General features: G+C 35.9%; 1 protein-coding gene across 4 annotated transcripts in view; it reads left to right on the top strand.

Annotated features, from left to right (window-relative positions):
• Nucleotides 1-2,366: 2,366 nt before the first annotated feature.
• The window catches only part of LOC131167087 (regulator of nonsense transcripts UPF2), a 62,208-nt gene continuing 37,474 nt past the window's right edge, over nt 2,367-27,100 (top strand). The window contains exons 1-9 of one of the 4 annotated variants that reach the window (XM_058125881.1): nt 2,367-2,718; nt 3,825-3,998; nt 4,850-4,937; nt 13,428-13,630; nt 20,511-20,855; nt 22,311-22,415; nt 22,614-22,741; nt 26,316-26,492; nt 26,663-26,744. In XM_058125881.1, the coding sequence (XP_057981864.1) occupies nt 3,936-3,998; nt 4,850-4,937; nt 13,428-13,630; nt 20,511-20,855; nt 22,311-22,415; nt 22,614-22,741; nt 26,316-26,492; nt 26,663-26,744 (1,191 nt within the window). In that variant the 5' untranslated portion in view covers nt 2,367-2,718; nt 3,825-3,935. The remainder of the gene's footprint in view (nt 2,719-3,824; nt 3,999-4,849; nt 4,938-13,427; nt 13,631-20,510; nt 20,856-22,310; nt 22,416-22,613; nt 22,742-26,315; nt 26,493-26,662; nt 26,745-27,100) is intronic. The other 3 variants (XM_058125879.1, XM_058125882.1, XM_058125880.1) reach the window with 3 other exon arrangements.

Consider the following 27,100-nt stretch of genomic DNA (forward strand, 5'->3'; position numbering starts at 1 on the left):
AAGCACACCAAAGCATATCACTTCATTGCACTTTTTCTTATCCATTTGCATAAATTTAAAAAACTAAATACAACCATGTACTTGAATTGACATGTGCCAAAAGTAAATAAGCATTCAATCATATCGCCAATCATATTGCATTTGTGTAGTTTACTTCGTTGTTTGATTTAGGTAGGTTTAGTTTGGACCGTTTGGTTGGGCTTGTTTAGATTTGATTTTTTTGTTTTTTGGTTTAGGTTTGTGGTTAGTTTTTGGAGAGTTTTATTGATTATTTGTAATCTCTCAGAGGCTTTACTTGTAATTACGGTATTCTTTCGTCATAAGTAAGGGTTATTAATAAATCTGGAACAAAACCGTTATGTGGGTGGCTACTAGCTCTTTCTTAAAAAAGAAAAAAAACAACTATTGAAATAAGTCAAAAGAAGATATATTTAGTGGCTTTTTTAACCTAAAAAAGAAGTAATGAATAGCTTATTGCAGTAGCCATATACATCATTGAATTTTGCATATGTTGCTTTTTATTTTTCCCATAAATTATCTCTTAACTATTTTCCATTTTTTTCTCATATATGTTTTTGTTTTTTTTAGTTAAAAAATTGATCAAAAAGTTTGTTGTATGTTGTTGGGTAATATCAATTTTTCGTATTTTGTAAGAAATTAATAAAATCCTTTGAACTTTTGACACGATATTAAACTCAATAACAACTTTTGCAGAAGTAATACCACCATGGTGCAATTCATCATTAGGTAATACCAATTTACTATAGTTTTTCTCAATTAACATTTCTTACGTTTGCATGGGAGCCTTGGAATTTTCTTTGCATTTTTCATGTCTCATCTTCTCATGATTATTTGGACTTTCATTAGTGTAATTCTATGCCTGCTGCAATAAGCTATTCATTATCAAGGAATTTAGTTTAGGTTAAAAATTTTTTAGCTTGCTGTGCCGCGCTTCATGAGGGAGCTGAGTTAGAGCTTGGATTTGAACCATGCGAGTTTCACAAACTCGATCTCCCCTAAAGCCTACGATGATTATCTATTTTCAAAGAAAAAAATTATACATAATTCCAATGACAAAGGAGCTTAGAAAGGCAGTGAGTAGTTAAAATATAGTAATTAACATTTTAATTGAGCAACACACCTAGAATTCCCAAAACTGCAAGTAAATGTGTAAATGAGTATTCAAATGGAAATTTTGTTGCCCTAACACCAAACCACTACTCCTGTTGGTCTCTCTTTGTAAACCTTTTAATCCTTAGTTCTCTTAATCTAATATAAAAATACAAAGATCAATGCTCAACAACACGTGACTGGAATGAGAAAGTAAGAAGGAGATAGAAAGAGAATTTTAGATAGAAGCACTGTCATCATGAGCACACATATAAGACAGAGTTGTTGTCATTATGAGCACACATATAAGACAAAGTCATTGTCATTATGAGCACATATATAAGAGGAGAGAGAGAGAGAGAGATCAAAGAGATTTTCAAAATGACATAGCTTTTCTAGTAAGCCATTGAAAAACACAATGAGGCTAGCCTTACAAATGCATCAATCTACTATCAAACTTGAGGGGAAAAAAACTACTATCCAAAACTAATGCAAAGTAATAAAAATCACCATACTAAACTCAATAAAAGACATATTAATACATTGTACAGTGGATTCAAAAATCATGTGATTTGTGTTTAGAAAACATAACTTATTATAAGTTTGGAGAAATGCAGTTTTTAAGTTTGTGTCATATGTCTTTTTTGTTTTAAGAAGTAGCCATATACATATTTGATAGGAAAATTATAAACAATTATGTATTCGGTAAAAAAATGGTATATTTTATTTTTTAATAATGCAATAAAAAGGGATACATTTTTTCCTTTTGACAAACATTTAATTGTTGCGATGACGTGTATTTTCGCACATTGGGATGGTTACTCTTTCAATATAATTAACTCTAAGTGAAAAAAACAATCGCACATACAAAATACATATAAACACTCAAGTTTTAATCTCTCATTGTTTTCAAGCACATATTTTTTGTACATAATTTTAAAAAATTTCAAAATATTTAAAACTATTTCATTACATTTTAAATGACATAATCCTTAGTTTTTTCAATATTCTCCTCAAGCCCTTCTTACTTAGTCTCCTATTTATATTTTTTAGAAGTATTACTATAAATAATAATATTCAAAAAATGTCTAATTGTAAAAAAAATAATTTTACAATGTGTTTGCCACAAAAGGCACATTATTGGGTTTTGTACTCACAGTCATTGAGTAAACTATTTAAAAGATGCCATTTAAACTCATTATTTTTTATTTTTTTAGAAGTTTATTTATAGTAGATGTAAGTTAAATTCCATGTCCAAGTTCACTCAAATTTAAAAATCTCAACTCAAATTTTATGCAGGTCGGAAAAGAGTTTGAAGTGGCGGGCTTTGATTGGTGTAAATCTCCACGTTTGCAACTGACGTGGTGCTAAAAAGTCGGGCTTCATTTCGCCGCAACGAACCCTTGTGGGGTGAGGTTCGCTCGCTTGCTCAATTTCTGCCTCGCGATTTCTGCTGTGCTCTGCGAGTGCACAAGGTAAACCCTAACTGTACGATCACCACCTTCTTCTTCTTATTCTCATTGGCAATCAAGATCTCAGAGACGAGTCGACTCGCCATATGCGGATGGACTGGTCACACTCTTCTTTTGTTTCGATTGGCGAAAGAAGGTGATGTTGCAACACCGATATTACTGTTTCGTTTTTTGATGATACAATTCTGATAGGCATAGTTGAGTTTATTTGGAAAAAAAACGCGGTTAAATATTGCTTAATTTTGTTTTGCTCGATCGTTTAAATTTGATGCATATGCTTTTAAGCTATTGTGTGTTGTTGAACATGTGTAGTTAGATGACTAATGTTCCACAGGGGACATTTCAATTGTTAAATATCGGGACTTGCATTTTGGAGTCGGAAGGGAAAGGTGGGAGATATGTAGAATGGGAGCTTGAGCTTTGCTATCTCCCTGTAGGTAGCCGGGCCCAGTCTGGACCTATACCCAAAAAGAAGAGTTTCGATGAATGATCTGTGAATTTTAATATCAATTTTTTTGTGAAGAAGATTTGCCTTTGTTTATGTTAGCTTTGAAGTTGTTTAGTCTCCGATTGGAGTGTTTTCATCTCATCACGCTTTTACTCTGTCCGGAGGTTGCAGGGAGGGAGATGTTTTCTGCTATTATTCAGTTCAATTTATTTTAAGGTTTTTGTTACAAAACTATTTTCACTTCAATCTCTTCCCTAGAAAACATCCAGGTTACTATTTTGAGCAAATTTATTTTGTTGATAGGATTTAAAAAAAAAATAAGATTTAAATTCATTTTCCCCATTTTCAATAGTCACTTTGGTTCTTGAAACCTTCACCATTTGATTTATTTTCACTTGTGTTATTTCACAATGGGATATATGTATATAACAGTTATTCTTGTACTGGCATCTTGACCGCCTAATTAGGATCAAATGACACTTTTTGGAGCTATAAGATTGTTGGTTGTTAATGCCGAAGTGTTGTGTGTTTGGCCAAAATGGAGCAGCATGTTGGTTAGATAGCTCTGTTTGATATTATATTTCCTGATTAATTTTGTACTCTGTTCATTTTTCCTTCTTTTCACGTTACTTGCTGTTTATTATAACTTGCCTCAACACATTGTTAAACCAAATTGGGCATAGTGGTGTTGGGATACATATTTTTGCTACTGAGCTTGATGCTTTTTTTTTTTTTTATGGAGTATGCCTTTTTAGTTCATATTCCTTTTGACATTCATGTCTTTCTTGATGCAGTTTCTACTTGAACCAATTTATTTCTTCTTATTGGTGGAGGAGCTAGTCTTTTTGATTGCTAATATTTTCATTGGAGTTCCTAGCTATCTGTTTGTGAAGACGAATTAGAAAATGGATCACCATGAGGACGAAGGCCGTGTTGGGGGTGAACACCATGGCAAGCAAGATGATGAGGTGAGATTAGTGTATTGATTTCTAGAGCTTATGGGTTATTACCTAGTAGATAATATTATAGTTTTTTGGTTTGCCTCACTTTATCTCATTAGTAGTACACAAATATTTTTTAAGTAGCTTGACTAACAACCAGCTAGCATGTAAGTCAATGCAATTTGGACTTTCAATAGGTTATACTTACCGTGTGCAACCGTGGGTTATTCATAGGTCTAAACCATAACCTGAATCTAGCTTTAGTTAGATTTGATCAAGAAGTTGGTTTTGGATCCATTATTTTTATTTAAATCCCATTTTTAGACCTCATTATGAGTGGGTTGAACTTTAACCTTGATAAATACAATGTGACTAAAACTTGAGTTTTATCAGGCCTATTAGTTGTGACTATGGTAGATTTGTCTCATATATATATTTATACCGACAAGCTGGCCATGTATATTTGATAATATATTGATCTTTGAAAACACGAAAAGATTTTGATTTAGATTGGATTTCAAATTTCAAATTTCAAATTTCAAATTTATAATAGAATTAAAACTGAAAGGCAGTTATGTAGGATGTCTAGCAAACGTTCTGAAAGACAGTTTTGTAGGATGTCTAGTGAACTTTTGTTCATATATGTATGTGCCATATCCATATTCAATTTTGCTGCTTACGGACCCATGTGGACTCCCCTCTTTGTTATGGTTTGTTAATGTTTTATTTTATTTTATTTTTTGGTAATCTTGTTGATGCTGTTTGTCTGGAGCAATTTTACTGGTTACTTATTTTTGATCTCTCAAATTCAATTAGTGACTTTGTTAATATTATTATTACTACTTTTTCTTTTTATTTTTTTTATTTTTTGGTTGCAGGAAGCAGTTGCTCGCCTTGAGGAATTTAAGAAGTCAATGGAAGCAAAAATGGCTCTTCGCCATAGTAATTTGAATCCTGAAAGGCCTGGTTAGTATTGCAAGAATTTGAAGGTTTTTTAGTTTCTTTTGGAGATAGTTGTTCATTGGTAGTTGCATACGGTCTTGTAAATTATATCATAGCAAAGGTGGATTGTTGGATTGATATGGATCAATATAAAAAATTAAATTATGATATGATCCTTTTATTTTAATTTTTTTTTTGGTGAATTCAGTTAAGAGGGAGACCACTATAGATCAAAAGGGCAGTCACCCATAAAAGAATTTGATAGAGTTGTGGGATTACTCTTTACCCCAATTACTTAATGCTTTTTTATTTTTCTTTTATTTTTCATGAATTTAGTTGAAGTGGAAAAAGGAGGGATTAGAGGGACCATGAGAGACTAAGGAAACACTTAACCTTATTTGTATGGATGAAGTTTTAAGTAAGCACTAAGCAGCTTTGTTTTCATAATTGCATAGTGAAACTTTGGGAAAGAATAATTAAATGGAGACTAAGGTCCAAAACAAGGGCTTCAGGAAATCTATTTGGTTTAATGCTCGGGAGGTAAAATACAAGGGCTATATATCTATTAAGTTAAATGAAAATTTAGGAGAATTAAAGTTTTGCACATGGATTTTAAGAAAGCATATGATAAGTATCTAGGGAAGTTTTATGGTGGGTTCTAGAAAAGAAAGGATGACTTTCTTAGTGTATAGAGGTCATGAAGGGATATGCACAATTGAGTAACGACTGGTGTTAGGACATTAGGTGTGGAGAAAATAGTGAATGTGCGATCTCAATAGCTGACGTCTAAGGTATGCCATGAGTCCTTATGTTTTTGCTTGGGTTGAACTTAATAGACATATCCATGATGAGGTTCTATAGTGCATGTTGTTTTGCGGGATATTATTTTGATAAATGAAGCTAGAGGTAAATCTATGTTAGAATAATGTAGAGAAGATTTATAATCAGAGGTTTAAGGTAAGTAGAAGTAAGACAAAATGCATAAAATCTAATATTGTTAATTCTAGAAGGAGTAATGAAAAAGTGTTAAACTTATGGTCAAAAAATTCCTAAAATTTGTAGATTTTGTTACCTATGCTAGAAAGAGTTAATGATAAATTGATACCTCTAAAATTCAAAGGAAAATTTGATAAGACAATTATAAGACCAGCATATATCGATAATGTTGTTAACATCTTAGTTGTCAACATTCCTTTTTTTCCCCTTGTCTAGGTGGGGGGTGTTAGAAGAAGATTTTTTTTTATGAGGCAAACCTTAACCAATTGGCAAGGGTGTTACACCAAAACTTAAAAGGCCACAGGTTCCAGCCATAAAAGCAGGTACTCTAAGTGTGGAGATAGGTTTGCATACATCATATGCCCCTTTTTTTAAACCCCTGATATTGCATGGGAGTTTTGTGCATGTTGCTCTCTTGTTGAGATTGAGATTTCGAAAGAATTAAAAATATCTAGAAAGAGAACTCCCTTTTGAAGGATAAAGAGAAACAATCGGAGCATTATGAATATAAGAAAACCTATTGATGGGGGACAATCTAACGAAGGAACATCTCCAACCCAAGAGAGTTACCATTGCCAACTTTGTGGGAAAAATCTAATGAAGAAACATTGCCAGCCTAAGGATCCTTGATATGGATGGAATTACCATTGCCAACTTTATACTTGAGTTAAAAGGTAAGAAAAAGAAGCTGAAAAATAAATTTCAGGGTATTAGTTAAGATGGGCGAGTGGCATAAATCTAGAGCATAAATTAATGAACGAACATATTTGTTGTAAACAAGGTGTAGCACTTCTACAAAATAGAAGGAAGGCAGATTATGGTTATATGCAACCTAGACCAAATAACACCCCGGTGAGTAGGGTGATTTAAATCTTCTTTTTGATGTTTTGGTTTGGGCATGCAACCTAGACCAAATAGCACCCCAGTGAGTCAGGTAGTTGACTTTAGAGGCTTAGAGGGTGAGGGATAGACTCATAGACCTTGACTTGGATTGAGGTAGTAAGAATGCACATCTTCTGAGTATGTTGTCATATATAATTTTGAATGGTGAAAATGGTTTGTAGACCTGATCCCTTGTTTTGATCTCATAATTGTTTTCCATATATTATAGCATTTTGAATGGTGAAAAATGGATTATATTCATGCATGGGCACGAGAAGGAAGATGGGTGGCAGGGTGCCAATTTCGGCTTTTTAACTGGTCCGTGAATTTTGATGTAAACAAGGAGTCATCGATCACACCTCAGTGGATTTTCTTACCAGGTCTGCTTTTACATTTATATAAAATGGACTGTATGTAGAGTTTGACCACTAGATTTAGTAGATTCCTGGGGACGGATAATGCCACATTATATAGAACACGAGCCACTGGTGCGAGATTATGTGTTGAAGTGGACTTGCAGAAGGATCCTGTGGAGGGTTTTCCGTTGGTGGTAGGACAAAAGCAGAATTGGCAAAGGGTAATATATGAGAAGAGGAGTTTCTATTATAATAAATGTTGTAGGCAAGGTCACATTGAAGTAATATGCTGGTTTGGAGTTAAGCCTAAGGATAAAAGGAAGGTAGGTATGAGGAAGGAGGGAGATGAGATGGTCTGGAAAGAAGTGGGTAGAAAAGAGAATATGATAGTTGAAGAGGAAGGTCCTGTTTTGAAGATTTAGGATCAGAGGGTGGAGGAAAAGAAGGATGGAAACGTGAGTGGTTTGTTGAATGTGATGGAGAAAAATAAAGAAATTGTGAATGAGGTTAATAATGTGGGTACTCAAAAAGTGGATGAAGTTAATTTGGTAGAAAAGAATAGTGGAGAGAAAGCCGATCATTGTCAAGACCAGAAGTCAGGGGTGGTAGGGGTGCAGGTAGAACTGGGAGGTTATTCTAGGTCTGCGCAGGAAATCGGAGTTGTTTATGAAGAGGGGAGGGAAAAGTTGAAAAGGACAAGGATGGGTAGGTAATTTTGGTAGAGGAGGTAGATAAGAGAGAGGGGGATGTGGAGGGTGTAGTGTGTAGGGATAATTATGATGTGTTATCTGAGGGAGATATAGAGGTTTGCATTGATACTCAAAAAGAATGTTACTCTGATCCAGGTAATGTGATAGTGGGTGAATCGGAAGGAAGAACTAAAGATGATGGTCAAGTGAGAAAGTCTAAGAGGGCTAAGACAGTGCCTCAAAAGTTGAACTTATGATTGACAAAATTATGTTTTGGAATATAAAGAGGGTTGGGCATGTCAAAGAGAAGATTAAAACAAATTGTGAAAGATCAGAAAGTTTCGATTGTGGCAGTTTCGGAACCTTTTCAAGATATAGAAAAGATAAGAAGGTGGGCGGTATATTTGCAATTTACTAATTTTTACTCTACTGTAGAGGAAGGTGGGAAGATTTGGCTGTTTTGGAAAGATGATGTTCAAGTGGATTGGGTGGGTGTCTCAAATCAATGTGTGACAGTTTTGTTAACAGCGGATAGAGGCTCTTTGCTTCTTACTTTTGTATATGTTAAATGTTATCATATTGAGAGAAGAGATTTATGGGAACAGCTTCAGGGGCTGTCGAGTTTTGATGTGGCTTGGGTTGTTATGGAGGATTTTAATGTAATTCGGTCAGATGAGGAAAGGGTGGGAGGTAGACCTCGCTTGGGTACATCTATGGCTGAATTCAATGGTTGTATTAATAGTTGTGGATTATTGGACCTTAAATTCGAAAGAAGTCAATTTTCATGGTGTAACGGCCAACAAAGTTTGATGAGAAGTTGGGCGAAACTAGACAGGGTGCTGATCAATAATGTTTTTTCTATAAAATATGGTGAAGCTAAGACGTCTTTGTTGAAAAGAAATACTTAAGATCATTCTCCTATCATTTTACAGCTGTGTGCGAGTATGGAGAGGTATGGGCCAGTGCCTTTTAGGTTTCAGAACATGCGGACGTCGCATGGAGATTTTTTGGAAATGATTGAATCATCTTGGAGATAACACATTGTGGCGGATTCAGGATTGTGTAAATTAGTGGGTAAATTGAAAAGGTTAAAACAAGGACTTAGGGTGTGGAATAAACAAACTTTCAGTCGTGTTAGTTGTTTTATTTAAGAGTTGGAGGAAAGGGTGGAAAAATATGAGAATTTACTACAGACAGAGTACTCAGAATCAGTTGAAGAAGAGTTCCTTGTTTCTAAGGCTGAATTGGAGGTATGGTATAGAAGGGAAGAGACTAGGTTGGCGCAGCAAGCAAAGATGAAATGGTTGATTGATGGTGATCAGAATTCAAAGTTTTTTTATGCTATGATTACGCAAAAAATGCATAACTCTTGTGTAAATTCAATGGTGTTTCTTGATGGTTTGGTGTTGGAAAGTATGCAGATGGTCCATGATGAGGCTGTGAATTATTTTGAGCAATTCTTGAGGCAAAATAGTTTAGTGCAAATGTCAAATCTGGACGGTATTATCCATTCGGTGGTTTCTGAGGAGTTTATAGGTTAGTTGAGGGAAGAGCCGACTGAGGAGGAGGTTTATGAAGTTATTTCTTCTATTTTTGTGAATAGTAGCTCATGACCGGATGGGTTTGGGTCTTCTTTCTATATTACCTGTTGGAAGATTATAAAAAATGATGTGATGGATGCGGTAAGAGAATTCTTCAGAGGTGATATGTTGCCTCGGTATTTTTGTTCCTCTTTCATAGTGCTTATTCCTAAAGTAAAGAATCCTCAGTTTTTTGATAAATTTCGGCCGATAAGCCTTTGTAACGTAATCTATAAAATTTTTTCCAAAATCCTTGTTAGTAAGCTTTCGTTGGCGATGAGTGATTTAATATCTTTAGAACAAGGTGCTTTCGTGAAAGGGAGGAGTATTTTTGAAAATATAACGCTTGCTCAAGAGATAACAAAATTATTACATAGGCGGGTGAGAGGAGGTAATATAATACTAAAGCTTGATATGAGCAAAGCGTATGATCAAGTGGAGTGGCAGGTGGTAGATCAGATTTTCCATGCTCTTGGTTTTCCAGATTGGTTTTGTAAGTTGATTTAGAATTGTATTTCTACTCCATGATTTTCTGTCATGATGCACGGCAATTTTAGAGGTTTCTTCAAGTCAAAAAGGGGCTTGAGGCAAGGGGATCCGTTGTCGCCGTATATTTTCATCATTATGGAAGACGTTCTTTCTAAATTAATTCAAAAAAAGTTGTCTGAGAAGCGGATTTTACCTTTTGCACATCCATGTGGTGCACTTATTATATCGCATTTAATGTACGCGGATGATATTGTTATATTTGCTAATGTTGGAAAAAATTCTATTAGACAGATAATGGAGGTGATTAAGGAGTATGAAAACTAGACTGGCCAAAGGGTGAATAAAGATAAATTAGCTATTTTTTTCTCAAAGAAGCTGGGTGTTCAGAGGAAGGGAGAAATTCTTCAAGAGACTGGTTTTATTGAAGGTAAATTTCCTTTTATGTATTTGAGTGTGCCGATAGTGGATGGTAAATTGAAGAACTGTCATTTTGACCCTTTAATTCAAAAAATCAGTAAGAGAGTTGACGGTTGGAAAAGTAGACTATTGTCTTAAGGAGGTTGTCTAGTTTTGTTGAGACATGTGCTTTCGAGTATATCATTGCATCTGTTAGCTGTTCTAAATGTCCCGAAATTGGTGATAAAAAAGATACAAGGTATGTTTGCTTATTTTTTTTGGGGATTTAAGGATGGAAAAGAAAAAATGAAATGGAGGGCTTGGAAGAAATTGTGTGTTCTTGTGGAGGAGGGGGGCATAGGAGTAAGGGACATTTCGGAAGTGCAACGGTCTTTGTTCATGAAGTTTGGTTGACATTTAATAACACAAAGTTCTTTATGGGCTAGATTTTTTAAAACTAAATATGTGAAAGGAGGACATATTGCTCTTTGCAGACCTCATGATTTGGATTCTTCCTTTTGGAGGAAAGTTTTGCAGGGTATGCCTGAACTGTTAAGAAAATCTAAGTGGAAGGTTAGAGAAGGAGATGTAAAATTGTGGTATGATAAGTTTTTAGATTCGGGACCTTTGTTTGCAAATTGTCCAGATGGTGCACATTCACATATCATATTAAAGGATTTGGTTATTAATAATGCGTGGGATGTGAAAAATTTGCAGAGGATTCTGGGGTATAATAAAGCGGAAGAAGTGATGGAAAATGTGGAAAATCTTAGAAACTCTTTGGACATACTGTTATGTCTCCCAGAAAAGGATGGTTGCTTTAATACAAAATCCGCATGGGATGTTATCAGGGTTAGAGCTCCAAAGTTTGATTGGGCAAAGTGGTTTTGGAATAAATGGTTACTGAAGAAAATTGCTATCTGCATGTGGAAGGCCGCTTTTGAGTGCTTAAGCGTTGATGAAAAGGTGAGAAGGGTGGGGGTTTCACTTGTCTCGGCATGTAATTGTTGTGAGATGAGACAGTTAGAAGATATGAAGCATGTGTTAAATAAGGGAGACCTTACTACTGAGGTTTGGAGGAAGGTTTCGGTGGAGGTAGGTGTTCCTTTCCTTAGGCATCAAAGTTGGAAAGAAAGAGTCCAAATGTGATTTAATAGGGCTTTCAGATTTTCTCAATTGGGATCATTGATGGGTTTGATTCCTTATTTAGTAGTTTGGAGGCTGTGGAGAAGGAGATGTGCAGCTAGAATGGAGGGGAAATTGGAGAGTAGTACAGATGTGTGACTGTCCATTAAGTATTGGGTGGGGGTTTTGAGCAGGAACATGATAGGAATAACTCAGTTAAAGGATGCTGATTTTCGAATATTGTAGAATCTGGAAGTGCAAATTGTGATTAGAAGAATTAAAACTGTGCAATGTGTGAGATGGCTAAAACCGAGGCAAGGGAAGTTGAAACTAAATTTGGACGGGAGCAGCTTGGGGAACCCAGGGGCGGCGGGTGGTGGTGGCATCCTTAGAGACCATATAGGTTCTTTTGTTTTTGGTTTTTCAAAATATTTTGGTTCTTGTTCAAATAATGAAGCTGATATGAGAGTTGTGCTGGAGGGAATAAAAATTTGCAAACATTTGGGCCATACTAGTATTGATATTGAATGTGATTCGAATATTGTAGTAAATTGGATAAGATCCAGTAGGCTCTCCTTGTGGTATTTGTTGGATTTTTGGGAGCAGCTTATTGGTTTATTGGAGGGAGTAGATTTTTCGATAAAGCATTGGTTTAGAGAAGGGAACAAAGTGGCAGATGCCTTGGCTCGACAAGGTGTTATGGGGAGGAATAGTTTGTTTACAAATAGTAGTCAACTCCATAGACTTATCAATGGGCTGTATAAACTGGAGAAGATGGGTACGACTTATATGAGATGTGTTTAGCTGATCTCCTGTTGGTTTTGGTTTATACTTTATGTTATTTATCTTTTGTTTGTTTTGTTGCGTGAGATTTGTTTTTATAGGTCCTTGATTTGTTTTGTTTTGCTTGGACTTGTAACCCTGTTTTTTGGCTGGTTGTTGGTATTGTTTTTTGGGAGGCCTTTAATGTTTTGTCTTTTGTTTTTCCCATTGATTGTTTTGTAACCACGGTATTCCTCTGCCAAAAGTGAGGGTTTATCAATAAATAAATGGAGGTGCCGCCCTTTTTTTAAAAAAAAAAAAAAAAAAAAGAATGGTGAAAAATCGTTTGTGCAGTTGACCCTTTGGGATAGACTTCTTCTTGTTGTTGTTTTTATCTCATAATTATATTTTAAACCTTCTTTTATTATGCCTTGATTTACAAGATGAATGTCATTGTTCTGATGGAAGAAAAATTCTGATCTACTTAATGACTTAGCATGTGAATGAAGAGATGAGGCTGGTAATACTTATGATAACACAGCTTAAAGTTTGTACAAGCTCCTAGTTGATATTTTGTATGTAAATTAATGTATCAAAGAAAATCTGTCAGGGACTTTTTGTGCATCTGCTTTCCAAATATAACTTTTTAATGCACATTATAATTTATTAAAAGAAGGTGTTTTTCTGTGATTTTGTAGCTGGTTTTCTTGTTGTAGAAAGAGGATTTCTTCTTCACCTTGTTTTAGTTTCCCTATTTTCCTTTTTCGCTGTATATTCTTTTTCTTAATACAATTCTTTGTTTATAAAAAAATAAAATAAAATATTGGACTATGTGTGCGTGCGCTCTGTGAATGTTGATGTTATGCCTGCTAGAGTTGCACTACCTGACATTTTATCTCTATCTATTTCCTTAAGTTACCTCAGTTTAATCAGTCCCTCTCTCCCTTCTCCCTTTTCCCTTCTTTCGTTCTCTCTCTATTTGTATCTATATATTTAGTGGAAGCAGGCTTTATTTTGTTTCCTAGTAAAACTTCGGTGCATGATTAAATTCATTATTATTATTATTATTATTATTTTTTTTTTCTAATTATGGTCTAGTTCAGGGGCAGGGGTTATTTCTGAAAGAATAAGGGGTTTCGCAATTCAGCTTTCTAAATTATAATATATAAATTTACAGATGGGCAAACATTTGTGCTGCCTCTGCATAGTTATTGATATATGATGCTCTGTTGGTTTCAGACTCAGGTTTTCTTAGGACGCTGGATTCGAGCATTAAGCGTAACACAGCAGTTATAAAAAAACTCAAGCAGATAAATGAAGAGCAAAGAGAAGGCTTAATGGATGAATTGCGAAGCGTCAACTTAAGCAAATTTGTTAGTGAAGCAGTGACCGCTATTTGTGAGGCCAGGCTTAGAACTTCAGACATACAAGCAGCAGTTCAGGTAAAATTTATGGATTTCAGTGGAATTCCCTGTGCATGCCCCGAACATATGCTATTTTTTTAAATTTATTTTTAATTAATTTGCTGTAAAGTTATGGATGGAGGAGATAAAAAGAGGAGTGAAGAAGAGAAGAAAAAAAAGAAGAAAAGAAAGAGAAAAAGAGGCTGCAGTTTTCCTGGAGCATATGTACAGGCCACGGCTCCAGGTCTGCCCTCTTGTATAGCAATAATAAAGTAGACTTGAGGACAAAATACTCTTAGTTATACAATCTAATTACTAAATAGCGTATTCTCTTTTAAGACTCCTCATCAAGCTAGAGGTGCATAAATATCACTTAAACCCAACTTGTTACAACTAGTAGACAAGGTGGATTTAAATAAAGGCTCTGTGAAAACATTGCCTTACTGATCAATAGATTTCAGAAAGGGATTCTCATGACCTTCAACACAACATCCCTCAAAAGTGACAACAATTTGCTTTGTCCTCTTCACAAAATATTGGATTGTTAGCAATATAAATGTCAGCTTGATCATTACAAGAATGTCTAATTACCAAGAATTCCATCTCAGACAAAAGAGATTTCAACTATGTAACCTCACTCACAATACGAGCCTTAGCTTGGTATTCAACTTGAGTACTAGATCATGCTACTGTAGTTTGTTTCTTGCTAGGCTAGGTAACTAGATTCCCTCCCACAGATATACACTATCATAGTAGACCTTCAATCACCAACTAAGCTAGCCCAATCTGTATCAAAGTATCCATGATCTAACAGTCTCTGCTGGGAGACTGATACTGCAAAATCCTACGATCAACATCCCAATGTGGTGGTTTGAGATTTTCCATAAATTAACTCATCACCTCTAATGCTAAAGATATGTCAAGTTTATGGACAACTAAGTAGATTAACTTGCCAACCAACTGTGTCTTTATTGATATTTGTCTTCAAAATCCAGGACATCCCTGGACAATTTCATGTTGGGATTCACGGGAGTATCAACTGGTTTAGCTCCTAATGAACAAGTCTCACTTAGCAAGTCCAAGATATATTTTCACTGGGATAGATTCAGCCCTTTCAGCTTCTCCTACATCATACAATCTCAATACCCAGAAATTAATGCATAGTAGTATAGTACCCAAGTTTTGATTTTAAATTTTGGTTGAAGTCATTGCTTTGATTTTTTTTTTTTTGGGGATAAATAGAGGGAATTTATTGTAAAGACATCAAGGGGATGCCATTGCTTTGATCACTGCCAGTGATATGATAATATCATCAGCATAAACTAATAGAAGTACCACACCTGTCTTGGTTTTTTTTTTTTTTGGGTAGAAAATACCGAATGATTAGAGTAGGACTATATAAAGCCAAAAGCAGAGACCACCATGCGAAATTTGCCAAATGAGGCTCAGGGAAACTTATTTATGGTCATTTATACCATAAACTACCTTAAGGCCATTTATGGTCTTAAGAAACTTACACACTTTGCCATCCTCCCCCTGAGCAACATACTTAGGAGGTTGCTCCATGTATGCTGTTTCCCGCAAATCTCCATAGTGACTCCATACAACAAAGCAACAAAGCATTCTTCACGTCCAAGTATACGGGCAACCAAAATTAACTATGAACAAGATCAATACAGGAACAGAATTTAGTTGAGCACAAGAGAGAATGTCTCAAAATAATCAATACCATATGATTGGGTTTACCCCTTGGCCAACAATTTTTGCTCGAGAAATCTCCAGAAAAATCAAGATCTAAACATGTCTGTCACTCTCCTCTTGGACATGAAAAGAATCCAGCATAATTGTCAAAGAAGCAGCTTATTAGTTTCTCTCTCATTGAGATTCCTCCCAAAATGAGAATCACACGAAAGACCCTCCTCTTGCAAAATTATAAAGGTCACAATAGGAGACTCATGAATATTAGAAAGACGAAATAAACAAGGGAAATATTCCCAATCCAAACTAGAAATGGATTCTCTCCCTATTGTCCACAGTATAATGGATGTTAGGGAAAAAGATTGATAGATTTGAGACACAAATTTTTGAGGACTGGAATAAGTGATATTAATACTTGCAATAGCATCCCACCCGCTTGAAAGACCAAATGTACTCTGTGTAACTGATGTGGGACAACGTCAAGGATTTTCTGCCATGAGAGATAGAAGGGAGGAAAGGGGAAGAAGGAAGGAGGAAGAGAAGGAGATACATGGGGGTGTTGGAGAAGGGGGGGGGGGGGGGGGTGATCGAATCACATGCTCACTCCTCAATCCAAATTCATTGACAACCATCTCCTACATGGATTTCACACACTATTTATAAGAAAGCGTGTATACCATAAAAAAAATTATAAGAGAGCTTGTAATACATGAAATTATGCATATGCCCCTAAAACTTGATCAAATTACAAACGCACCCTTAAAATACACAAATATCACAAACAAGCCCCCAAATACGCATAATCCTATACTAATTAAACTAAGCACTCAATTAACTATTAACTAAATCCGAATTCAACAAGATCTTCCCATGGTTTTGCTTCTTGTCCTAGATAAATAAACTTGTGCTAAAGAGAGTTAGGTTCTGAGGGAAAACACGAAACCGCTTCCCTACCGAGGAGATCTTTTTAGACACTAAATTACCTAGACCCAGTCCTCCCTCCCTCTTCGACCTACTGACAAATTTTCAACCTACTAAATAGTCTCTCTTCTGCTCACTATTGCCCAACCATAGGAAGTCCTTCATCAACTTATCTAATCTAAAAAGGGTTAAATAATACAAGGGAATAGAAGAGAGACAAGCTTGAATGAGAGTAATGCGACCCTTTAAAGTGAAAAACGCTCCTTCCACCTGTCCAACCTCCTAGCAATTTTCTCAAGAACCAGGTCCCCTAAAAAATCAGCTGTAGGATTACTCCCTAAAGGAACCCTTAAATAGGTAATGGGCCAGCTCCAAACCCCGCAACTAGCTTTTTAGCAAAGGGAATTGAATCCAGGCTTAATCCCATGAAGCTGCTCTTTGAAAAATTAATTTTGAACCCCGACACCTTCGCAAAATCCTGTAGAATAGTGAGTACATCTGAGAAGCTGTCCCTGTATTCTGAAAGAAAAAAATTGGTATCATCCACAAACTGGAGGCGAGAAATGGGCAAGTCCTCAGTGGCCACCTTAAGACAGACCCCTAAAAGCTTGAAATGAAGACTTAGCCTCCCTGCCGGCTAAGACAGAAAATACCACACCCACACATCCACTTCCTCCGTCTTCCTCCAAAGCCCATCACTCTATCCAAAAAAACTCCATCTAACCTGTTCATAATCTTTTGCATTCTTTGAAATGGCACCAATGGCAGACCAAGAAGGGTACTCATCCCATATATGCTCAAAGCACACTACATGAGCACTCATAGTTGTAAAAGTGCTACAACTCGACTAAGTGCATTAGCTGGCTTATTCTTAGTACTTGTCCAATGCTTGAGAAAAAAGAGTATTCTTGGAGAATTATAACCCACTTAGCATGTCTAGCACTGAGATTCTTTTGTGAGTGGGGATATTTAAGCGCTAGGTGATCAAGATATATGACAAACTCTGGGGGGTAGCACTGTAGCAGATAATAAGTCCAATGCCTAGGTGCGAATGTAGTATGCCATATTTGGTATAAACTTTGCATCATTGAATTTCTTGCTAAAGTAGGCTATAAAGTGACACTCTTGACCTAACACACTGCCAATATTCCTACAAAGGTTTGCATAATTATTCCTTGATAAGTTGGTTTTCTATGCCTTCACCCACTTGCTTTTGTATTTATTTTAAAAAGCATGCAGATTATATTGTTCCAACACAAGTTTGTTTGGTTGGTCAATTCTTCATCCTTCAAATATTTCGAATTCAAGGTCGTGTTTTTACTACTAGGGGCTGGCAGAATGTTGCAATATGAGCTTCAAGGTCTGCAATGTAAATGTTTGGCATTTTTATGATTTTAAGGCAATCTTGTAGTTTATTATTTTTAGGATTTTTCCTATTTTTGCAGTACTTGTACAGTAGTATTGATGTAGGACTCAACACAAGAGAGGGATACAGGAAAATATAAAAAAAACAATAGATAAATAAACAGGAAACTAAAAGAGAAGCTAAAAAATAAAGAAAAAAAGTCAATTGGGCTGAATGTTCCATATTCCAAATGTTTTTTTTTGGGATGACGTGGGAACTCCAATCACCGACGAGCCCCTGGTGCGGCACCAAACCAACAAGGGTGGAAATGTTGCCACCCACCTATTGACACATCCATATTCCAATATGTTGATGTCAAGCCTTTATGTAGGCTTCTCCAAATAGTGCATAGTGAACAAACTCTTGAAATTAATATCAAATCCTTAAAAAGTAAAACAATATATAAAGGAGAACAGCCCAGTGCTCAAAGCTCCCGCATATGTGGGGTCCAGGGATGGGATGGACCACAATGGATCTATAGTACACAGCCTTATCTCGCATTTTTGCAAGAGGCTGTTTCCACGCATCAAACCCGTGACCTTCATATCACACAGTGGCAACTTTACCGCTGCGCCTAGGCTCCCATTCAAAAAGTAAAACAACATATAAATTTTAAATCATAAAGACGTTAGGTAATCTAGTACATTATAGAGTTCTACTATAAAAATTATGCAATAAAAGGAAGAATCCTAAAAATAATAAACTGCAGGATTGCCCAAAAATCCTAAAAAGGCCAAATGTTTCCATTGAAGCTCATATTGCATCATTAAGTTAACTTATTATTTTTAATATTTTCATTCATTTAAATTTATATGGAATGTTTTTTAGTTGTCAGCTCGAGTCCTAATGCTGCATTAGGAAACACATGCAAAAAATATAATCTTAAAAAACTGATGGCACTTCTGGAAAGAGGAAGTATGATTGAACTTGGTGACTGGTCATAAAATTTATTATTAATATCTCAAAAATATATTGGCTTTAAATGTCAGAATCACATTTATATGCCTTGAACCCTAATCCCTGAATCCTAAGTCCTACATCTTTTGTGCAGTTTCAACCAGTGGCTTATGTTAAGAGCATTATTTGGACCATCTGTGCGAGTGTTTAAAACTTCCCTGCTACAAATTGTTAAACAATCACAGCTTGGCTATGAGGATCCTGTTTTTCATTTCTTAGAGGCCCATTTATTCAACATGCACAATTTAATTTCTTATCAATAAAAAGGGGGTAATCTCAAAGTGAAATTGGAATATTTATGGTTGGCAGTGACTATTGACACATTCAATATTGTGAATTTGTTAGATATCAATGCAGGATGAGTTGATGCTTATTACCCTGTTTGCAAAAAAGTGTGACTGGTGGAGCTTCTTATGCATTGATTTTCATGCAGTTCACTAGTGGCATAAGTTTGACTAATGTGCAAGTCATTTTGCTGATTATCCAAAATTTGGGTTAGGTAATCAAATTGGCTGGCTACAAGGATTCTGTTTTTCTTTTGAATTATATACCTCTATTTAATGTGGACTACTTGATGGTCTAGTGATACTATCTGATTTTTTCCCATTTCCTTAGGGAGCTTAATTTCCAGGAGAAGTTTACAAAATCAGGTAGCACAGATGCTGTGTAAGCTTTAACAGATTGTAGGGCATATTTATATATGGTTTTATTTATTTCTGTTAAAAGAGAAGGAAAAACGTCTGGTAAATCTGGGAATTTAGCTGGTGTTTCTGCTTCCTTAGTGGGCGAGGGATGTGATCATGATGGGAGATTGCCAGAGAGTATCTTTCAGTATTTATTGATGGGGGTGGTAGGGATGTGAGGGCTTCCGGTAATTGTGGGGGATAACATTCAGGCCAAGCTTGGAGCTGTGAGGGAACAGAGTAGAGATGAGGGAATTAGTTGTGATAGTGATAGAAAAGGACCAACAAGGTTTATTCTTGCAGGCAGCTGTGCAGGTGTGTATAAATGATGAAGAAAGGGATTCGAATGAATACTAGGGTAAGGAGGAAAAATATTGGGGAGACATCTCGGAGAATGAGAACGATTTCTCCAGTGAGTTCAAATGTGATGATGGTTTGCTGTTGGATGAATTTTGGGAACAGTATAGGTATATGTCTGAGTCATCTAATTTACTTGGGGAACTGTCGTATGTACCATCATCTCCGATGGAGGCTTGGAGGGGATTCCTTTTTTTTGTGTGGAAGATGGACAGGGTAAAGAGCAGCATTGTAAAAATGGGGTTTGCTTATTCCTGTGGAGGAGATTAATGGGAGGGATGTAGAAGCCCAATAACTATTGGATAAGATGGGGTTATGGCTGTTCACTCCCGAGGAAATGGAGTTCGTTTGGATGGGGGCACAAGAAAGGTGAAGAAAGGACAGCAGAGATTAGCAAACTTGCAGTGTTCTATGAATTCCGATGGCAGGGGATTAAAGAGGGATTTTCCTAATGAGGTTCTGTTATTTCGTCCCCCCCCCATTCTCTCTCTCTCTCTCTCTCTGTTTCTTTTGGCTGTCTATTTTTTTGAGGATTTCTTTTTCCTTTCTAAGGTTGTAATCTCCTTTTGTATTCCTTAACGCATTCCTTTTTCTATCAAAAAACAGAGGAAGAAAAAAGTGCTTGTGCCATGTGGGTTGTTTTGTTTAAGCAGGTGTTTATAAAGCTTTTGTTCCCAATGTTCTAATTGACTGTATTCACTGATTGTGGGTATTTTTTAAAATATATACTAATGTCTATATGTTACAGAGTGAAATAAAGGAAGAAAGTTACTTGTTTTATTTGCTTTCTGCACCATTTATTTTATGTGTGTTTTAATTTCATATGGTTCCATTCCTTTTTATACTATATTATATTATCTTTTTTTTTTTTAAATTTTTAATTTTTTTTTTTTTACAGATCTGCTCTTTGCTTCATCAAAGGTACAAAGACTTCTCGCCAAGCCTAGTGCAAGGCCTTTTGAAAGTCTTCTTTCCTGGAAAGTCTGGGGATGACTTGGATGCCGACAGGAACATGAGGGCCATGAAAAAGCGCAGCAGTTTAAAACTCCTGGTTGAACTTTACTTTGTTGGGGTAATAGAAGACAGTGGCATTTTCATCAATATCATTAAGGATCTTACTGGTGTAGAAAACTTGAAGGACCGAGATGCCACTCAGACAAACTTGTCTCTACTTGCCAGTTTTGCGCGGCAGGGGAGAATTTTCCTTGGTCTTCCATTGTCTGGACAGGAAATTTATGAAGAGGTGCAATTTCTGTGTGGCCTTATTTTTTTGCTGGGCGTAGCAGCTTGTACTTCTTTAACATTGTGTAATTATTTGCGTGTGTATGTGGAAATGGGAAAATGATTCAGATATCTAGGGGGTTTAACTGCTTCATTTCAAAATTAATGAATTACCAGTTTAACTGTTGTACAGAAGAATCTAAAAGATCTTTTTGGCTTTTGAAAATTTTTGAAGGTGGATGTCGCTTGAGATTTTGAGGTTCAAATTGTGATCACCACCATTATCTAGTGTTGGTCCTACCAACTGGGGTCATGGAAGGGTTGTTCTAGATGTGATTCTAACCGTTATAATTTTTTCCATTTAAGTGGCTACTTTAAAGGTTTAAACTTGCACATTTGTGCTTGATATATTTAGACGTTAACCATTACAATATTTACATTTGATAGTGGCCTGTCAAAAGGTTGAATGTGAGAGAAAGGTACTGAAAACCAAAATTTTCTGGTAATGCATGTTTCATAACTAATGTGGGAAATGAGATGCCCAGAAGAATAAATTACCTTAATGATAGTAATTAATGGTCCCATTGCTCTGAATTTGTGGAGTGGAACAAGGACGGTTGACCTTATATATTCATATCCCATGGGGGTGGGGGTTGGTGTTGTGGTGTTGTGTCTGTTGATTCAGCTAGGTATGAGTTAAACTAGTTCACTTCGGCATTTTTGACCTATTAGTTTTTTTTTTCTGTTTAGAATACTGGTTATATATAGGCCAAATCCTGAGAATAGAAAATGCCAAGTACTAGTGATATTTTCAAAGAAAATGAAACCACCATCCCACAGGACAAGACTTCTCATGATGCATGAACTCCACTAGAAACTCCTAACAGCTCCATTCTTTTGGATTCCAGAACAAAATAAAAACAGTATGAACTTGAGCCCAATAATCGAAAGTGCTTGTGCGCACTAAAAAAGACAGGAGTGACTCTAGGCTAGGTCAGCCGTGCAACAAAATCTTCATATGCCTAAATAGAAGGAAGGTAAAGAGTACTATTGTGACATTATGGGAAAATATATCATGTTCCCGGAAAGGGAGAAGCAAAGCCCCAGAGGAATATGCCACTGGATGTTACAGCATAAAATAATCTGCCTTCCATTCTATGTTAGTTAGGCATCACCTATTTTTTATCAAATGATCAACCATGAACACTGGGAGAATCTTATCTTAATCATCAAGCGAAAGCAGCTTGTGAAACTGTGTAGCATGTGTCCATGTTTGTCATGTATCTTCAGTTTCTAATTTCTATTGGATCATTGCTTTTGTTTTTATCTTATTTTTTACTTAATAGTCTGTGATGCACTTGTTTTGTTGCATCTTCATCATATGCTTGATTTTTTTATATGATCCTTGATTTTTGTGTGAATAAATGCCCGGCCAATTTTTGATTAATTTCTAGTTTCCTGCTGACATTTATGGCAGTTTTTTAAGGGCCTTAGTATCACAGCAGATCAGAAGAAAATCTTCAGGAAATCATTTCATGCTTACTATGATGCTGCTGCAGAACTACTTCAGGCTGAGCATTCTGTAAGTGTTTTACCATGATTACTAAAGCTGTTTCTCATATGAGGTGCTGACATAAGATTTTGTTGCTTGATATTTTAGAAATTCTTCTCAACATAGTTTCAGACAAACTAATTATGTCCATTCCCATTCTTATAAATTTTTTTGTGGTTTTTGTAAGTGACATGTTTCTTGTTTTCTTTTTCCTCCCTTTGATGAAAGTCACTTCGCCAAATGGAGCATGAAAATGCAAAAATTTTAAATGCCAAAGGGGAGCTTAGTGATGAAAATGTCTCGTCATACGAAAAGCTGCGGAAATCTTATGACCATTTGTATCGTGGTGTCTCATCGTAAGTTAATTTATTATATTATTGTTCATGTTATCTGGTATTGTTTCATGATATTATGTTGCTATAATTCTGGTTTGAATTTGTGTGTGCCCTTAATTTTTACCTGACCTTGTGACATTTGGAAGCACAGAAAACAGCCTAAATTTTGTATCAGTTTTTAAATACTATAAAAAACAAACCAAATGCAATGAGTTTGGTCCAACCCTTTTTTTCTTTTGATGAACAAGAGGGGAGATTTCTTAAGGACACTGGGGAGTTCTCACCCAAATGCAGCAAGAAGAAACAAAACAAGAATTGCCAGCATGTAAAATGTCCAGAAAGTCTAAAACCATAAAAGTATCAAGGATAAAACAGCACCTGAACTAAGGACTGAGAGCGGTCAGCCATACGTCCTTCAGTGGTGTGGCTGACCCTTCAAATGCCCCTCTGTTCCTTTCCTTCCATACAACCCAGAATATGGTGATAGAATGAGATCCCTTCCAATCCCAAATCTCCATCTCAACTGTTTTAGGGTGAGTTTGGTCCCCCTTTTTTTGCCTCAACTTCTCCTTTTTTTAAAAGTAAAAGCTGGTTCTATCGTGTTTGGTAAGATGATTTTCCAGCTTGTAAAAGCTAGCTTTTAGCTTTTTTGGGAGCTTTTAAAAAAAACTGACCTTTTTGTTGGAAGATAATTCTATTCCATGGATGTCCTAATAAGTTTTTGATATTACAAAAATGCCCACTCATCTCTCCCGCCCTCTCCTGCCCATATTTTTTCCTTCTCTTTTTTTTTTTGTAACTCAACTAAAAAATTTAGGGCTTATGTTGGTAATAATATTGTTTTATACAAATAATTTTTTTGATAAATAATTTAATATCCATTTTAAAATATATTATTCATATATGTTAATTTCTAAAATTTATGTCATTAATATTAAATTTAGTTTTTGATATATAATTAAACAAAAACACTCATAAACTGGCATACCTATTTTAGTCTTTTCAAACATTTTAGTCAGCTTATAACTCTTTTACCGAACACTCAATACCAGCCTTTTCTTTTCAACAGTTCCTTTTTCACAGAGGTGCCAAACAACTTGTGCAGTTATTTGTAAAGCTCCTTTTCATTAGCTCTTTTTAAAAACTTTCTTTTAAAAGTCATAAGGTGACCACTGCTCTCTGTCATAACTAGAGTGAGATTTCAAAATTTCCTTGTCCATAAACAATAGAGGAGGGTGTGATCAACGGATTCAGCTTTGTTTTCACACAAGTAACACTTGTTAACCAGAGTTAGGCCTCTTTTCTGAAGAATATTGATAATAAGAACTTTCTCCAACAAAGCAGCTTTCCATGCGAAGAAGGGAACTGACTCCCGACCCTATTTTAACTGGACTTGGGTTGGGTTAAGCCCCTTTAGTGTTATAATCTGTAGCCTATTGAAATGCTTTAAATTTTTTGATATGAAAGAGGGATGAGACAGAGATAAATTGAACATGTAGCATGTAGCCAGTTGGAGTCAACCTGTTGTCATCACTTTTTTTAATGTAATTTTTTGGGTCCAGGAGATCTGGTCCCTAGGTAGAGAGGGATGGGAGGGTGGAGGATGACTTGAATCCATTATTAAACAGTCATTAGGGGCATGCCAATGACATGCTACATTCTACTAGGTGGTGGTATTGTGTCAGTTTTGAGGGATTTGATTTGTGAAAAGTGGGCTTTGTGCACTTGCACACAATATTTTTTGATAATTGTAAATATTAGTTGAAGGAGATTTGATTTGTGAAAAAAAGTTGACTTTGTGCACTTGAGCACGATCTTTTCTGCTAATTGGAAGTATTAGTTGAAGGTGTCAAAAGAAGGGGATGCACTCTATGTATGCAGAGTATATATATGGAAAAAAAATCAACAATAAGATTTACAGATCCATCTTCAAATCAAAATTGTTAGTATAATTATCAGAAATCCAGGAAAAAAATGTTTTACCACCCTCTTTGTGCTGAAAACCAACCCCAGCCGAGCTGCCCTGCTGTTTCTCTCTCTTGCCCCCTCTAGATACGCCACATCAAGCACAATGGGCCTCTTCTACGCCTGCCCCTGCCTCGTCTATGCCTCCTACCCCAGCCAACTGCATTACTTTTGACTTAGGCACCACCAAGTCAACAATAAGCTTCTTCCACTGCAGACCATGCAGCTATGCTACCCACTGCAATGGAGAACTAGTATGGTTTATACTTTCACCATCCTCTTTGTGCAGAAAACACCAATCAGCAACTGTCTGTTTACTTTCCAATCCTGTTTGTACAAAAGATGGAGCCTCACACTACCTCGAGATTTCTTAAAATTGAGATCATATGCAGGATCGCTAGGAGGGTTAGTACTTAGTACACAGCTTGTAAGATTCTACTAAGCATAAAAATAAAATATGAAAAAATTCTTTATTTTTTTTTCATTAATTACAATACTATATTTTTTTAGATAACAAAAATCCATTAACATCTAAAGACAAAATTACAGAGATGAAGGATAAGACATCCTCCATTAGCTAACACAACATGCTGCCTGCCAATCCCTTTGTACATCAGATGGTCATGTCCCCCTAAAGATTCCAAAAAGAATGTGTCTGAAAAGAATCAAAAAAATTAACCTTATTACATTGCTGAGATGAAGAAGCCGATTAAACTTTGAATATCCTTGCATTCCTCTCAAGCCACAGCATTCAGAAGATTGCATACACTGCACAAAACCATAGAGCCTTCCCTCTTCTACTCTTCTCAAAACCCTGATATCTCTCTAGTAAGAAATCGTACATTTTGTGGAGCCACCCAATCCCCAAAACAGGAAAAAAGAGCATCCTAAAACTTTCTCGCGAACTGATAATGAAGAAAGAGGTGTGCATTAGTCTCATTAGACTTGTGGCACAACAGACAGAGAGTCTTAGCCCCCGTTTGGGATCACTTAAAAGAAAAGTGCTTATAGGCAATCTAAGATAGCTTTTGGTCACTTATAAGTGATACTGTTCATAGAAGGGGTCAATTTTGTAAATATAAGAAATTTGGTGGCTATTTTATAATTTAAAAAATATATTAAAACATAATCATATATTATGTTATTATGTATTATATATATTAATTATTAATGAAACATAATTCAATTCTAAAAAGAAGAAGAAAAACCATCTATTAATTTAAACACTTAGTCTACATCGTATGATGACCTCTTAACAGAGCTATAGGGCTTTGTTGGTATTCTAACAGCCATAAGAGAAGTACTAAGCTGCTTCCTTAGTCTACATGGTATGATGACCTCTTAACAGAGCTATAGGACTTTGTTGGTATTCTAACAGCCATAAGAGAAGTACTGAGCTGCTTCGTCCGCAAGCTGCTATAAGTGTGGTTCCTGGTGAAAATTTTGGGGAAATCTGTGCACTGAACTTTTCTGATTGTAGTTTCCTGCTTGCACTTGTTGCTTTGTCTTCCTGTAGACTGTAGTATATCCTTTCCTATTCTCAATTTAGCAACTTTAGTATGTTCTTGTGGTTAATGTTATCGCAATGGTAACTTAGTAACTGTTTATGTATGAATTCTTGATGCAACAGTTTAGCAGAAGCACTTGATATGCAGCCTCCAGTTATGCCTGAGGATAATCACACGACTAGGGTAACTACCGGAGAGGATGCATCATCACCTGCAGCTGGAAAAGATTCTTCTACTCTTGAAGCCATCTGGGATGATGAAGATACAAGGGCCTTCTATGAATGTTTACCAGATCTCAGGTCCCCCCCCCACCCCCCAACCCCCCTTTGTTTTCTAATGTTTATCAATTGATTACACATTTGTTGGATTATTATATCGTTTGTCAGTTGGATAGTTTTGGAGGTGCTTGAAGTAAAATATGTCAACTTGTAGCTTATCAAGTCATTACAACTTTTCATGTTCTTTGTAGAGCATTTGTTCCTGCAGTATTATTGGGAGAGGCAGAGCCCAAGGGCAACGAACAATCTGCAAAGACACAAGAGCAATCAACTGTAAGAAATCACTATCCTAAGTTTTATGATCCTTACTTAGCTTGGCATTTTCCCATTTTGTTCTTCTTATTCTTTTGAACTACTCATATGGTTTCTAATTTTTCGTTTAATGTCTGTGACATTTTCAACAGAAAGTCTTTTAGTACTGCCATTAATTCCTTGTAATTTCTTTTGGGCTTCTTTCTTCCCAAAAATTCAAAATGTCAAAACTTCTTTGATTAGGCCTATTCTTGTTGTTGTTGTTGTTGTTGAGGGAGGGTAGGGGTGGGGGGGGAGTTAGGTTGATAAAATTATTTGTGAATATTGTTAACACTGCCAATTTTATGTAGCATTTCCAATCTTTTCCTCAGTAGTCC

The sequence above is a fragment of the Malania oleifera genome, chromosome 10 (assembly GCF_029873635.1).
Source record: "Malania oleifera isolate guangnan ecotype guangnan chromosome 10, ASM2987363v1, whole genome shotgun sequence".
NCBI classification, from domain to species: domain Eukaryota; kingdom Viridiplantae; phylum Streptophyta; class Magnoliopsida; order Santalales; family Ximeniaceae; genus Malania; species Malania oleifera.